The 15439-nt window shown below is 54.0% G+C and overlaps 2 protein-coding genes across 2 annotated transcripts; one reads left to right on the top strand and one right to left on the bottom strand.

The window, feature by feature from the left end:
* The first annotated feature begins 848 nt into the window (after positions 1–848).
* Positions 849–2260, top strand: LOC34620633. The gene is made up of 3 exons (XM_026334666.1): positions 849–1487; positions 1847–2017; positions 2189–2260. Exons 1-3 carry the CDS (start codon positions 849–851, stop codon positions 2258–2260), a joined length of 882 nt encoding a protein of 293 aa, XP_026190451.1.
* A 4352-nt stretch (positions 2261–6612) lies between these two features.
* LOC34620634 lies at positions 6613–10177 on the bottom strand. The gene is made up of 4 exons (XM_026334665.1): positions 10093–10177; positions 9722–9848; positions 9356–9442; positions 6613–9070 (listed from the first exon to the last, which is right to left on the bottom strand). Exons 1-4 carry the CDS (start codon positions 10175–10177, stop codon positions 6613–6615), a joined length of 2757 nt encoding a protein of 918 aa, XP_026190450.1.
* Between the last annotated feature and the right edge of the window lie 5262 nt (positions 10178–15439).

Raw genomic sequence — 15439 nt, 5'->3', positions numbered from 1 at the left:
GAGCGACGCCAGGACCGTCAGGCTCTGAATCCATATATGGGCCTTAATAATACGACTCGTAAAAATATGCAAATTGGCTGAGTTATAGGAGGCGATAGAGGGATGCGGCGCAATTTAAGGTCTTACTTTCCCGCAGGGATGTATGGGTGACTGGATCGTGCATGCATTGAGGCCAGAAACCAGCGCATTCCCAATTATCTCTCCCTGCCTGTGTGCTGGCGGAGTTTTGCATAATGTTTGGGGTCTAACACAAGAAGATAAGAACGAGCACTCCGGTCTTGGTCGAAGAATACGACAGAAGCGCGCACCTGTTTTCTGCGGCCACCTGACAGACCACTACAGCAACCGCCAGCATATGTCTGCAGCAGAAGCACTGGCAGCTGCTGTCGCAGCTAGTTGAGTTCAGTGCGGTTTAGAGCTCCTCTGCGGCTTTTGAATCCCAGCTATCCCTGTTTTAACTCTTTAATGGTTGTATTTCGGAAGGGGAGAGTGCCTCCCAGTCGCAGTGTCTTCGGAACTCCCTTGAGAGCCTAGAGTGAATCGCGCAACGACATTGCGAGAGGCCCACTCTCCCTGTCTTTTACTAGTGCATCGACATATTCTGCGCATTTGAGCTCCTCTAACGCCTCATCTCTTGCATTTTATCCATTCATCGCTTGGTATTGCCTCTCGAGATTTATATCCCCGAGGCCTTTCAGCGCAGTCCTCTCTCTCTCTCCAGCTCTGCCGCGGCACGCGCTCCCCCGCCTCGATCAGGTGACCCTAGCCTGAGACTGCGTTAGGCTCGTGCACGTGTCTGCCTCCCCAGCTTTTTTGAGCTTTAAAAGCTCTTTGCGGCTTCCCTAGCTATGGACGGGGGCATCCCTGCGAGGCCTCCCGGCCTTCCGAAGCATGGCCCTTACCCGGGATACATCAGGGAAACATGCACGCGCAGCCCCTTTCCCTTCTCAGCCCTCCGGCTGCCCCTTGAGCCTAACACTGACTCGCTGACTGCGCAAATGCAGCGCCTAGAACTTGCCCGCGCCATACGGCAGCAGGAGGCCCTTGACTTCGCGCCGGAGTTCCTGGGGGCAAGAGAGCCGCGAGACACCACACACAGAAGACAAGGAGAAGCGCCTCCAGAGCCCTTAGGGGCCCCCCTTCGGCCCTTTCCATGCAGCGCCGGCAGAGATCGTGGTGCCTCGAGACTGGAGGGGGCGGGTCCGTGCATTGCTGGCCGCCGTCTGCCACCCCTCATCTTGGGAGGGGGGCTTCAAGAGGTACCCGCGTGTTTGTCGCCCAGTGATGACGGGTTATCGCCTTCTCCCCGCACGCCCAGGGAAGGTTACACGATGCCCCGCATGGAAGCCTCCATCTTTGTTATGCGGAAAGAGCAAGAGCCACTGCCGAGGTACGTACGTACGAAGCAGGGGGAGGCCTTCGAGGCCTTCGCAGCACGCGAGCTAAAGGCTTCACGACCTCGCTTAACAAGTGCAGCGGAGACTAGGGTAGAGGAGGGAAGGAGGGGGGCCCTACGTCTCCAGTTGGAGCTGCGGGGCAGTCCACCCCGTCGTAGGATGAGGGTCTGTCTCTCTCCCTCCTTAGAGCTTCTGAGCACTCGGGGAGATCGCCCCGAGGGAACTCACCCAGGGGTCAAGGAAGCCTTCTTCTGCAGTAGCATCGTACGAACGCGTGCCTCTCGACATGTGCGTTTGTCCTGTCCCTCGGTGAGGGTTTGTGTTTTTGTGCTGCTGCGATGCTGCATGTCAGTGTCAGTGGGGAGGCCAGTGGAAGGCTCGGTAGTTTGGCGAATCGCTTGCGGGGCCGCATGAGAGCGGGAAAGGCTATTTTTTCTTACCCCACGCAGCGCCTCACCAGCCGGACGTTGGAGGGCCTCGCACTGGCCTCGCGTCCTTCAGAGCTCCAGCCAGTGAAGCGCGCTAAACGCAGGTTCAGCACCACAGGGTCAGACGGCGATACTGAAGTAATGGACGCCGAGAATCCAAGTGCCCGGCACTCTCTCTCACTCCCATGTGAAGTGAGACCCCCCACTTTCAAGAAAAGCAGAAGAAGCCCTCGTTAGTCTCTTGGGCTTATGCAGAGCTGGCAGAGTCTCCCACGCAGCGCGTGGACAGGTGCATCCTGGTACACACACGTGTGCCTCCCCATTTATATATGCCACGGTTGGCGAATATAGCCCTTTCCCGAGCACATGGCGCTCACTGTACAGGCTGCATGCGGGGCTCATATATCTACAAAGTTGTGCGCATATTGGCATTAGAGGTATCTGGACGATTATAAATATGTATGTACACGTATCTGGGCATCCATACTTCTATACATATGCCCCTATGCTTTTAATAGATGTTTGTGCATTTCCGCCCTACCGCGAATGGCGTAGGTCTACATAGACTGGCACACTCGAATCAGCTCATCGCTGTCTTTTGAGCAAGGGCTAAGGTTAGATTCATATTTCGCATTCTCTATCTATGTATACATATATGAATATATATACAGGCATGCCCTTCACATGTGGCGGTACGTGCATGCCAGTAACGCTGCACGAAATACGCATATGCGGATCGAGTTCTCGGAAAATACTGCAGGCCCTTCCTGCATACGGTCTTATGCCGCCAATTCAGCTTTTGTGTGTCGTGGCCGTGCTCTGAATCGAAGTCGAAAGACGTGGTTCGGAGAGACTAGACCTCACTGGCATATGGTTAAAGACCAATAGCTTGGAATGGGAGGCAGCACAAAGGGGGGAACACGACCACGTATCACAGAGAGCTGCTGCTCGAAACCGTGAGGCATGATATTGAGTCTCTAGGCGATTCTCAAGTAGCGACTGCCCTTGCCGGTTCACTTCCTGATGCATTTCGGCCGTGCACCGTTTCATGATTTTGTTTAAATACAATAAATTATTTTTTGCCAGCTTGTTTGCTCGGGGTGCGTGACGGCGTCGGATACAGAGCGCCTTTTACTCCAACCCCTTCCGTCAAGCCGCATAATAAGAATATCAAGACTTGCCACTGTTAGAGTTCGCATGGCGCTTCACGTGGAAATATCTGCGCTGAAGAAAGGAGGACTGAGCTTAGCCTTGGATAAAAAGGCACTTTGCCCCACCTTAACTCCCCACCGAGTTCGTACCAGGGATTTTCACGAATGAAACCATAGATGCACAAGCGGCTACACTAGCACACCGGCGAGCATGCTCTGGAGAACTGCAGGTTCATTCACGTAAGCAGCCCTGTAGTAGACCCTTAAAAATGGACATATGGAAGCGATGGCCTGGGTTCCCTTAGAAGGCAGGGGGACACAGAAAAGCTAGGAACACGGTTCCTGTAGTGACGGAAATCCCAGAAGGAAGGCTTTGATGGAAGAATAGAGCGCATCCTCTTGTCGCACACTGCGCTTTCTGAAGACCGCAGCACTTTCACAACGAAAACTGTCCATATTTACCACGCAGTTCCGCCCACCCTCCTCCGTGCTCTTTCATCGCTCTTTTCGAGAGCGCCTGCATTTGTTATATGGAGTTAGTTGAACGCACTAGAAGCACAGATTGTGGATGACTTTGCAGAACAACTTCCATGAGAGCAAGGCTTTTCCTTGGGCAGCCCCTCAGTCAAGGGCTTCCCTTCCCCCGTCTTTCCGTTTCAAAATTTGAAAGGGCAGGCTCTCTTCGCTCTGCTCAGGAGAGAGAGTTCCCCGACACATGTAAGGTGGCAACGCAGGAAGTGTCACCCTGCCCCCTTTAGCCTCTTTGAAATTCAGCCATCGTCCCGAAAAAAATACGAAATGCAGCGCAGCCCATGAATCTGTATGTCAACATCAGAGTTCTTTTATATTGGTGTCGGCGGAGGCGGCCTTGTTGCCCATTTTATCGCACTAGGCAATTCTGTCGCGCCTCAATGTACAGCCACAGTTTAGCTGGAACCCGTCCATCAAACCTGTTTATACTAGCGAAAGAAGGTAGAAGTTTTCTTCAGAGTCCTCTTATAGGGCTCTACTCGGGAAAATAATAAGCGACTTTGAGCATTTCACTGCGCGCAACAAAATCCCGTTACATCTTTAGTCCTGCATACTGAAGGTGCCTCTACAACTATCCAGCTTCTCTGAGACTCTTGAATGCTGTTATATGTTCGACACTGCATCGTGAAGGCGGTTTTTATACCTAGCTTCTAAAAGGCTACTATGTGGCGGCTCATGCCAGCTCCATAGCCTCTTGTTCGGCAGTGCTTGTATGTAGGGCGAGGCGTCCTCGAGGCGGTTCTAACTGCAGAGGCCTTCTAAAGGGCCGAATTTCGAGAAGACACTTCGGGGTGCTCACAGCCCAATGTTGGGGAGTGCATGAGCGTATTTTTCACCCAACATCAGATTCCAGATTGAATCTTATCCTGGCTCACAATGGGGACGGCATCCCCTGGAAAAAACGAGTCGGCATGCATTCGTTGCTCCTTGTTCGTGTGGGTTGCTGCGCACCAGAAGGAGCATGCATCGGCGCGCACACAGCGCTCTCTAACCTTTACCCCTCTCCTGCCTGTAGCTGCTTCTTCTGCTGCTCGAGGAGCCGCTTGACCGTCGGGTGCATCTCGGCTGGAGGGACGGTGCTGGCGGCCTCAAGAACCGCCTCAAGGCCTTCGCTGCGCGGCGCAGTCAGAATCACACCGGCGTGTTTATAGCTAAAGAGACGCCACAGCGTTCGAGGGCTTCTTAGCCAGCACATGCTAATCGAGTACCCAGGAATGAGGGATTGCGAGACATGCAGCAACTCGCGAGAAAGCTCTGGACCCCACCCCACCCCCGCCGCGAGTCTATGGCTGCTAATTGTTCGTGAAGCCCACGCTTGCCGAGTGCATGCAGAGCCTTTGTGCATGTTGTCTCTCGGCTCATAAAGCTCGCCACTTGTAGAGGTGCAAGACTAGACCAACAACAGAGCACCTGCCGCGCTGCGAGGGGAAGGGAAGAAAAGAGGGAAGGGGCCCTTGAATTTTGTGCCTGTAAGAACGCAGGATACGCACCTCTGCATCAGGCGCGTCAGCTGGGTAGTAATCCAAGCAGGGGGAAACGGCAAATCCACAAGGCCGCACAAGGCGGAGAGTTGCTGAGAAGCGACGCATGCGACTCGCAAGGCTTCCACCACGAACCCTAGGCGGGTGTACAGCCGCAGCAATCCCCTGAGGGCCTGCGAAAGAGTAGCAGTTGCAGAAAAGGCGCAAAAGCCAGCAGACTTGCGGGAGGGCAAGTGGCGTCAAGCGTCAGCTAGCCACTTGGCCCCAGCAGAGCTCATGGCGAAGCGGCAGAAGCTGCTGCAGAAGACTCGTTTCGAAGGCAGCGGCTTTTTGCACCGTGGATACATAGGCCACACGGACTAGGGAGAAGCATATGAAACAAATGTCTTCTCGTTCAATATTTAGGCACAAGCACCACAGTCCACGAACGAATAAGCCAATCACGTGCTTGGACCTAAACCACTCGAAGATACAGCCGCAACCAACGACTAAGCTGCATCAGATTCTGTAGGCTCAAAGGAACGGTCAGGGAACCCTCGCAAATGAGCATCCTTGGCCTCCATCATGGAGAATCGCAGCCTCCTAAAGTTTTGAAAGCGTGACTGGCACCATCGAAAGCAGCGTTAGAGGGGGGTCCAACCGCGCCATGCAGGAAACATGTGGCGTATTTGAGATTCTCTTTACGCGAAAACGTTCGTGTAAGGATGCATGCGCGCATTCATATATACGTGTGCGGTAACACATATGAATACGTAGAGACCTCACTTTGAGGAGATACACAAACTTTGCCCCTGCGCGTATGGACAATTCTTCATATGTAGACCACACATCACATGCACATTGATGCAGGCATGCATGTATGCGTGTAGATGTATATATATAAATATGTATGCAGATATAGAAATAGAGAGATACACCCATACGTCGCTGGCGAGGAAGCGATTCCAGGAGGCAGCGCGCCTTCAAATGCTGCGCAAAAGGCAGCAAAAGCGTGCGGCTGGACCTACAAAGGGAGACAGGCCCTGCGTGATAGCAACTCGATACGCTACTTCCATCTCCACCCACTCCTGCAGCCTCTCGCACAGGGCCCCCCTGAAGCGCAGCAGCAGCAGGCGCATTGTCAGTTCCATGAGGCGGCAGAAGCAGCGTCAAGAGATTGGCACTTCTTGAGGAAATGCCTATCCGCGGCGTCCAAGAAAGGAGGCATCTCTTGTTCCTGATAGTCGAGCCTGCGTATACACAAAACGGCGCAACGTTTGAGTGTCTCCTTGCCTGTAAAGCCAGTAGGCTCCTAGTTCTTCAGGGATTTCGGAGCACTGAGCGTCTGCCGAAGCATCTGAAGCCTCCGTCTGCGAGGGCATGCAGAGGCTCTGCCACGGCAAGGCTGCCCTTGTCAGCCTTAAGAGAGACACATCGCCCTCGAGGTCCTGCGGCATGGCAGCAGTGCACAGCAGCGCACAGCACGTCTTGTCTCGCAGTCGTGGGGAGACGCGCAAATCGTGATTCTCTCTCCTACTTTCAGCTAGGCACAACCAACAGCGCACTGGAAGGCGACTGTGAAAGGCGCAGGATACACCTAGCCTCCTAGCCCCCGACGATATATATATATAATGGACTGCTGTGTCTAAACGGGAAAAGGACCATTGGCGCTTGGCATGCGGACGAAAGCAGCAGCCTCTGGGGGGAGGGGGGCTTCGTTGCACTGTACCTCGAGCAGAGCACCTAGAGAGGGCGTCAGAGGACGGAGCACGCCGCCGTCCGCAGCCACGGGCATAGAGGATGCCTCTGCGCTCAGCAGCGTCCTACATGCGGCTAAGAGCTCTTGCTCAGAAGCGACCCCTCTGGCAGCGGTAGCACAGCCTGGGAGAGGCGAGGCGGTGCATGGCTGCAGCGTTATCTGATCACCACCGTGGGCATTCCCTTGACCTCCTCCTCGCTCGCAGGCCTCCCCAGATGCGCTGATCTCCTGAGCTCCCTCCACAGGCCCTTCAGTGGCAGGAGTCGCAGCAGATTCTCCAGCATTCGCGGCAGGCGAGGCCCCTCTGCAAGGCGAGCCGTCTGCAAGGTTCGTCGGGGGTAGCGAACGGCCAACGGCGCCGTGTGCCTCGCTGAGTGAAAGGGCAGCGGCGCTGCTGCATGCCCCCTCAGAGGGAGGCTCTCCCGCAGAGCCTCCCGTGCAGACATTCGCAGCCAGGAGCTCGCCCTTCGTCGGAGGCGAGGACGAGTCGTCGCTGCAGCTGCAGGCGGAGGAGAGCGCTGCGTCAGCGTGGATCTCTGCGACCCTATGGGCGGGAGCCTCCGACGCCTCGTCCGCCTCGATGAAGGCTGGACTGGCGAGCCTCTCCTGCCTCCCTGCGGGTGAGACGCAGCCGTCCAGCGAGGAAACGCCGATAGCTCCCGTTGTTGCTTCCTGTGTCGTGGCTGTGGAAATCTCCGCTGGAAGCGTCCCCAGCCAGCCCGCGAAGGAAGGGCCCCGGGAGAGTGCATGCAAGGCTGTCGCCTCGGGATCTTCTGAGGGGGGCAAGAAGAGAGCATCTCGCAGGGTGTTGAGGCCTTTCAGCCCAATGCGCTTGTGCAGAGAGGCGAGCACTGCATAGCGGCGCCTCTCGGATAGGTCCAGCGTCAGACCTCTACAGGCAGCCAGAGCTCTGAGATGCTCGGCAGTACTGCTGCTCTTGCTGCCCCGCCCGCTCAGTGCCTCCAAGCCGGCTTGAGCTGGCCGCTTGGAAGGCGTCTGTTCCTTCCTAATGCGGCTCGCCAGCGTTCGCACCACTGTCTCTTCGTCGAGGTCCTGCGCAAGGCCAAAATACACCCCAAAGCCCTGGTGTCGGGATGGCGAAGACGCCCTTCGGTGCTGCTGCTGCCCCATAGAGCCTCTGGCTGTCGAGGGGCTTCTTGAAGGGTCTGCTGCAGGAGAGGGACGGCGCTGGATGCTGCGGAGGCTAGGAGCGCTCCGTCCTTGAGCCTGACCACCACCACTCAGGGAGAGAGGGGAAGCGGCAGCGGCTGGGGAGCGCGCAGACGAGGCAGCCTTCTCCCCGTCCCCCGAGGAGCTGCTTCTCCTCCGACTGGTTCCCTGCCTAGGCGACCGCAGCAGTGTGGCGGCAGTCGCTGCGCCTGCCTTCAAGCCGTTACAACTGTCTCCTTGCGGCTGCTGCTTGCGGCCCTTGCAGCCGAAACGCACCAGGGAGGGCCTCACGGGTGCAAGCCACAGCGCCGAGTGGTAGCCCACCCCGCACTGGCGAGGCTCCGTAACTGGAAACGTCGCAACGTCTGCAGGCAGCCCGTGCGGATACCACGGGAAGGGGACCGAGACATCGGGAGCCGCATTGAGGGTCAACAGGGCTGCCCCCCAGCGTCCACAGCCGATTTCTGTGCGTGCTAGCGTCATCCAGTACCGATGCACCGTCGGACAGAGCTCTACTGCGTAAGTCGCCGCGCGCAAGGCCACCTGCGGAGGGAAGCCGCCGCGCAGCAAAAGCTCCGCCAGCTGCCGGAGCACGCAAGCCTCCTCGGGATACGTGTGGAGGCAACGCAGCAGCGCGGAGAGGGCTGCCTCCAACTGCCCTCGCCTGGCATAGGCTCGAGAAATGTGAAGAGCCATCAGCGGGCAGCTCCCCTGGAAGGAGGCTAGGGTTTCAACACAAGGCCGCAGCGCCAAGGCTTGCAGCACGTGGCTCGCTAACACCTCGTTTAGAGCGTTGGTGCCCCTCCCCACACCAGGCAACAGCCCCAGGAGGTCGCCCTCTGCTGCATGCTTCTCGAAAAGCTCCAAAAAGACGCGGGAGGCCTCAGAGCTGCCGGGGCCCCACGGGTCTCCCAGGGGCCCCCGCATCACGCGCAGGCAAGGGACGTCAGGGGGCAACTCCGAGCGCATCAACGCGCACAGTGCCGCACACCCCCAAGCGGCAGAGGAGACATCGGAGGCTCTCTGCTCCTGGCCAGAGGCCTCCAAAAGGTGCACTTCTACCCGTTGGGGGGTCGCGCCTTGGCAAAACAGCTCGACGCGAAGATCCTGCTGGTGAAACGCATTGTACGTACAGTACACACACCGGACAGTGCGCCATCCCCGCCGGAACCACCTGTATGAGCAGCGGAGACAGAGCGTGCAAAAACCTTCATGCTCCCCCCGCAATAAGACGAACAACAAAAATCCCCTGCACTTCAGAACAAGAGCCTTACCCTCCTCCTCGCTAGGCCTTACAGGCAGCCCCACCGAAGTGCAAAAAAACCCTCCGCGAAGCAGCACTCGCCATATACACGCACAAGGATTCAAAATGCGCCTTCCGAAGGGGAGGGCAGCAGGAGGCAGCCGGAAATCTAGCCTCCCCTCAGGTGGCGCTCTCGAGCGGCAGCCTGCTACTGACCCCGTTGGCTGCTCTTGAGCTCGCAGCACGTTACAGAGATAGGCCGCAACGGGCGCTGGCTGGGAAACGTCGACCCCCACCACGAAGCTGCAGAGACACCAGCACGCAATCTCACAGTCCAGCGAAAAGGTACATCGCACTCAAGGAGTCTGGAGGGGCTCTCTGTACACATGAGGAGGCCGTGAGGGGCTGAAGCCACCCACAAAACGGCTGAGAAAAGAAGCCTCGGCTAGAGACCTGTGAGCACGCCACGCCCGCTAACTTAGAGGTGCCCCCTAAAAGAGGGCATAGATGCACTTCAAGAAAGCCACAGGCGCTCCAAGCATGGCCTGAAACAACCATCTAGAAAGGCAACTTTCAGCTCACTGGCAGAAGGAGACTTCAGCTCCGTCCTGCAGATCGTCTGCCCCAACTAGTATTCGGAGAAACTTCCTGTCCTGAGGTACCTTGAAAATACAGCAGAGGTCTGGGGGCCCTAAGCCTTCGAACTCGCCTGAAGCAACAAGGCGCGAAGCGTGCAATAGCGTGCGCATGTAAGAGTGGTGCGAATGCAAACAGGCTGCAGCCTTCTCCTTAAGAAAAGCAAAGACGCGGCGGGCTCTCTCTAAGAGACCATGAAGCAAAGCCCCAGGAGGAGGTGACTACTGCGCTACAAGAAACCCCCTTCTTCCCTCTCTTTCTCCCTCCCCCCCTTCCCCCCCCCCCAAAAAAACAAAATTCGAAGGGGTGCGAGAGACCTCTCAGAAGGGCAGCACTTCGCTCGCCGAGGATAGCCCCTTTTGTGTCGACAATCTCCTTGCAGTCCGGAGTGGAGGGCCACATGGCCTTGAGTTGGCATGTGGAGTATCAAGGAGAGCAACCCGCTGCCCCTCCTGTTTTCCAGCGCAGGCGCAGGAGGAGGCTCAGCGTGACACGCCTTAGCAAACACACGCACTTCAGATGCTCCGCCGACCTTCTGCTGAGCGTAAAAGCGTTCGATGTACGGCGACTTGACTTAGGAATCCTCGGGCGTCGAATGCCCTGGGGAAGCTCCAGTACTTTTGCGCAGTGGCGGTCCGAACACAGGGGCCCCCGGCAGCAACTCACATCCTACCGCAGATTATGAGGCCCCCTAGGGAACTCCAATTGGAAACGAACTGAAAGCGCAGAAAAAGCTCTTCGCTCAGCCTTCTAGTAACCCCCTTTCCGAAGTCAGTTGTTCTGTTCGACCCGCCGGCTGTCTCCGCATGGACTACAAGGACTCTGCAGTGCCCAAGAGAAGGGCCTCAAATATGGCCAGCCCTACCGCCGATGAAGGCAGAGTCTTCGCTCAGTGACACACCCCTGCAGACAACGGGAGAAAAAATCTGAGGGCTCCCTCTCCTCCTATCCATGGGCTCGTGCTGGTGTACGTGGCTTGTGTGCGTGCTTCTGTATGGTACTGATGATGCGACGCATGAGCAAAACAATGAAGTAAATCACAGAAAAAGGCAAAGATGTCGATGTGCCTGCCCTTTCGGAACTCGCTGCACATTGCCATGCTGCGGTCGTGCCTGCTCGCTCCGTCGGCTGCACTAGGGGGCCCCACGGAGAGGGCCTCCGTAGGTCTGCGTTCCTGGGCTCAGCTTTCGTTTAGTGTAGTTAACTTATGTATGAAACGGGTGCTAGTGTGCATAAGGCCTCAAAAGACGAGTAAACTCCCGATTTGAGTCAGTTCAACGACCACAGATCTTTTGGTAGGGCGCTGCCGCACACTATTGCTAAGATAACACGAGCACGTCGCTGTCTAGCCTAGCTCTAAGGGCTCTCGGCCTCTCTTCTGCAAATGTGACACCCCTGAAAACAAGTGGCTCGAGGAGATGTGCACGATATTGTAGACGCAATTTTTCTTTCTTGGTGCATTTCTCAATAGTTGCCTGAAACTTGGCGGTTTCCGGATGTGGCCTATTATCTTAGCTCGTATGATGACTGGGGGGAGCTAGAGTGAGGTGAAATTCTGATCCTTGCATAACGTGTTACACAATACCACGAAATGCCCACGGTGAGGCAGGGTACACGGGGCTAAGCTATACATGAACACTTTCTACTGGATTAGTTGTTATAGACAATGAATTAATGAAGAATTAGCTGATTGATTTGTACGTCCTCTATCCAGCGTACTACCAGCTCGATGTAAGAGAAGGCAGTGTTGTGTGTGTTGGCGCTAGGTGCTCCGTGCACCTTGCTAAGAGTGCTCGGAGTATTAAAAAACTGCAGCACTGCACACACTAGCTGTCCCTCTCCCTCATGTTGACTGTAAAGGGCATGTGGAAGATGATGCAAAAACTCCTTTGGGAAGCACTTGATAGTTTTCTTTGTAGTTTGTATGAAGTGAGGACTACAGTGTGTGTCACCCTGAGAAGACCATGTACAATGCATTATACAGGTCCTGCGAAGGAGTTCAATAAACATGGACTAGCACTGAAGGTACCACACCGTGCCTATTTTCTGCGTCCACTTGGCTAGGGAATAGTTTAAGGCAGATTGTTTGGCGCGTGTGTTGCCGAGCTGAAAAATATCATGTTTTGTAGGGGTGCCAATACGCTGCTTTAGCCAATGAACAATACATGAGACGATCTTCCAAGAGCCATTCTAAAGGTTCGGCACCTGTGTGCAGTGCTTCACAAAGGTGTCCAAATGGAAACTCAGCCAACAACAGAAAATCACAGCGGGAGCTTTGTTGCGCTGCACGCCGAGTCTTATCTTGTCATTTCCCGCCATACACAGCGTTGGGCAGACAGCGGTAACATTGCGGCAACTGGACATCTATTATGCTGCACAGCTCTTCGGTGGCAGCCTGAGGTGCACCGGCTCTGCTGATGCTGTTGCACGACAGTGTAAATCACACGGAGGTAGGTTCGTGCATACTTACAACAGCGCACTTAGCGTGCCGTTGCGTGCTGGTGGCCACCGTGAACGAGGTCCAGTTCCTGTAAAGCCTCACTGAGTGGCGTCGGCTAGCCACAGATTCGCCAAAACGGGGCCATATATGCTTCACCACTCCCTGTAGAACCCCTGAAGGGTTCTCACCTCACAGAAGCGCCATCATCCCGAACCCCTCTCAACACAATGACGGAATGATAATATCCTTTTTTTAGCTGTAGTCTGCTGCATTTTACCATCTCAAGATGGACTTCGAACACGTGTAGCAATAGCCATATCTGCATACGGCAATTCACCGACTTTAAAAGGCAGCTTCCTTAATAACACGCATCGTAAGTTGCAAGGATATTATAAAAAGACGGATTGCATATCTCATTCGTTTAGCAGGGCTTTTGCTCAGTGATGGTTATCGGCTTGCCTATAGACTTTGGAGAATCCATTGGCATTGGTGCTGCGGTTCCTTCAGCTAGTGGAGTAGCTCCTCCTGTCGCTCTCTTCTTTGCCATTCTCTGAAAGATTTCTGCGAGTACTACAAGGGGCTTAAAGCTTCCCGAGGCTATTTCCCGCTCGTCCTGTATGCAAGATACCTCGACACGGATAGTATTTTACATGCGTAAGTCTTAGTTGGTCATGCGTGGTATTTCATTCATAAAGACAGATCCGCGTCAATCAGAAAACGCGCGAGTATACACAGGGATATCTGTTCACACATTTCCTTCAACTTGTATTTTGATGCTTGTCTAGGCAAGTAAGTGTATACATGCCTGTAATTTACCTTAACCATTGCGCCACAGCTTCAGATAGCATATCACAGCTGCACTGTCGCCCGTGGCAGCATGTTTGCACGTACATATAGCTTTATGCAGCAATCTACATAAATGCCTCGCCATAAACCCTTCTACTTGTGCATCTTTACGAGAATAGTATTTTTCTGTTTACGCTGTCAGTCCTACCTGGATGCTTCTGGAGAGCGTCTGAGATGCTCTGTTCCGCAAAGTTGGGTGAATCTGCTCTGGATCTTCCGGCGAGAAGCCATTTCCCTCTAGAGCATTCGTGCGGGCCCTGTGGAGATCCCTCAATGACTGCTGCAGTGAGCCTTCCTCATAAGCTATAATCAATAGCTAAGCACAGAGAAACAGCAGAATAACGCCTCCACACGCACTTATGTATATATCCATCAATACCTACGTACATATCTACCGATGCATTATTGAGAGGGATAGCCACCTGTATGGCCATCTAATTGTTCTTACCCTAGTTTATGAAGACTTTTTCTACAGTTATGCTATGCCTAGAGGTGAGCATGTAGGTAGTAGCTTTTATTCATGCCCCAACCAAGCTGCTCCGCTGTAAAGGCGGTCTGTACCAGCGACGCGCTTTTTGCTTCAGCAACAGCTGAATAACTAGCAATTTACGTGCCATCATTTCATACTTTTGTGATAAATGAACCATACAGTGGTTACCCTAGCTCTAGAGCGCCACGTTTGGGTAAAGCTTCATGCACAAAACCAACCCCCTCCCATAACTCAGCACGTGCACTCTTTTTGCCATTATTACCTCGAGTAGAGCCTGAGGACAAGTCAGTCAGCAGGAAATCTGACAATTTAGTACTCAATGAATGCTCGGCCTCCCTACTGTATCATCCTATCAATAGATGGAAGGGTGCATGTGCCTATTCTGCCCCGAGTATGGTGTGGTTGATCCTGCCTGGTGCAGTGTGGGAAGGAGCGAGGCCTTCACGTATTCGATGGCCGGTGACTCTGTAGGAGGTGACTCTCTACTGCACAGTTCATTAGGGAGATCTGAAAATGTAGCCCCATTTTCCATCTCTTGGAAAAAAGGAATGCCCCATGCTGTGGTGCCATATGTGTATGCTGTCTTCTCGTCTTCTTTCACATCCTTCTTTTTCTGGGTTTCTAGTAAGCAGCCACTTCCTTCCTGTGGAGGAGGGCTTATGGTGTGGCCAATGTGGCTGGACACTACGAAAAGCAACCGCATGCAAATGTGCACCTGCACGAGGCCTTCCACTGGCATTCTCTGCCAGAGTTTCTAGCACTCTTTGCCAATTCTTGCGCACATGATCGTTTTATCACAATTGTCTGATGTGCTCTCTTTTTGCCTTTCTTGTTATTGACCCTTTGCTCCACTGCTCGGCATGCAACACTGTCTGTTCAGCCCTTCGAATATGTGCATGCCTGCGCCCGCCACTATTTAGCACTCCTACCTTTCCGGGTATTTGCATCTATCTTTCCGGGTTTTTGCATCAGGAGGTTAGTGTATAGCCCACGCTCACTTTGGGTGAGCATATTGTACTGAGACGGGACTTCAATATGTGGTGTCCAACACTCGTGTGCACTTGACCGACTTACTGATGTTCAAAATGCCGCTAGCTCTCCGGCTCCCTGCGCCTAGTCATGAATATCTCTTTACTCGTGGTAGCCTTAAAGCATGAATCAAGGGACTGCGAAATAGTTTTAGGCTGACCCTGTTGCGGTGGAGGGAATGAAATGGATAGACTCTTGTATTCGAAGAGCCTTTTAAAACACATGCACAATATTCATTTGGGCCTTACTCGACCTTGAGAATCCGATTAAACATAGTTTCTGGAAAGTTCGGTCTTACTTGCAGCAGTTCGAGGTTCAGGTTCCTCCATGGTGACCTTCCAACCCACATCGCATGCATGCGGTCACTTTGCAGCTCTCATTACTCCTCATAAACCCCACAGCCATCCTCGCCAGAGGCAATCGGAAAGCAGCTCCATTTAGCATTGGCAAATGAGTAGATTCTTATTGCCCGCAATAGAGAACGGGAGCAAGACGAATAGGCAATCGACCTCCAACAGTGCCTGGCACGCATGTTGCTACTCCCCTTGCTCATTAAAATTTTTTTGGTTCCACCTTAATTTAGGGTTTGCTGAGGTATACTAGTCTATTATATGGCACCTTTTGACACTGCATGCAGTCTTAAAATTATATTTTAGATCATAGAGTTATGACTTTCAATGGTACGGGTATCTCACCAGAACCTGTGGGACAGTGTGTAGAACACCTCTTAGGAGCTCCATGAAGTGACCTCAACCCGAGGACTAGTCAGCTACTTAAGGGGTTTTCTAGTCTGTTAACGAGAAGAACCTGTTTCCTCGCATACGCATAGGCCGTAGGGTCTTGGACATAGGCAACGACA

Source organism: Cyclospora cayetanensis, unplaced genomic scaffold (genome assembly GCF_002999335.1).
Source record: "Cyclospora cayetanensis isolate NF1_C8 unplaced genomic scaffold, CcayRef3 CcayRef3_contig_47, whole genome shotgun sequence".
In the NCBI taxonomy this organism is placed as follows: Eukaryota; Apicomplexa; class Conoidasida; order Eucoccidiorida; family Eimeriidae; genus Cyclospora; species Cyclospora cayetanensis.
The sequence above is the reverse complement of the archived record's forward strand: the minus strand, read 5'-3'. Positions and strand labels throughout refer to the sequence as shown.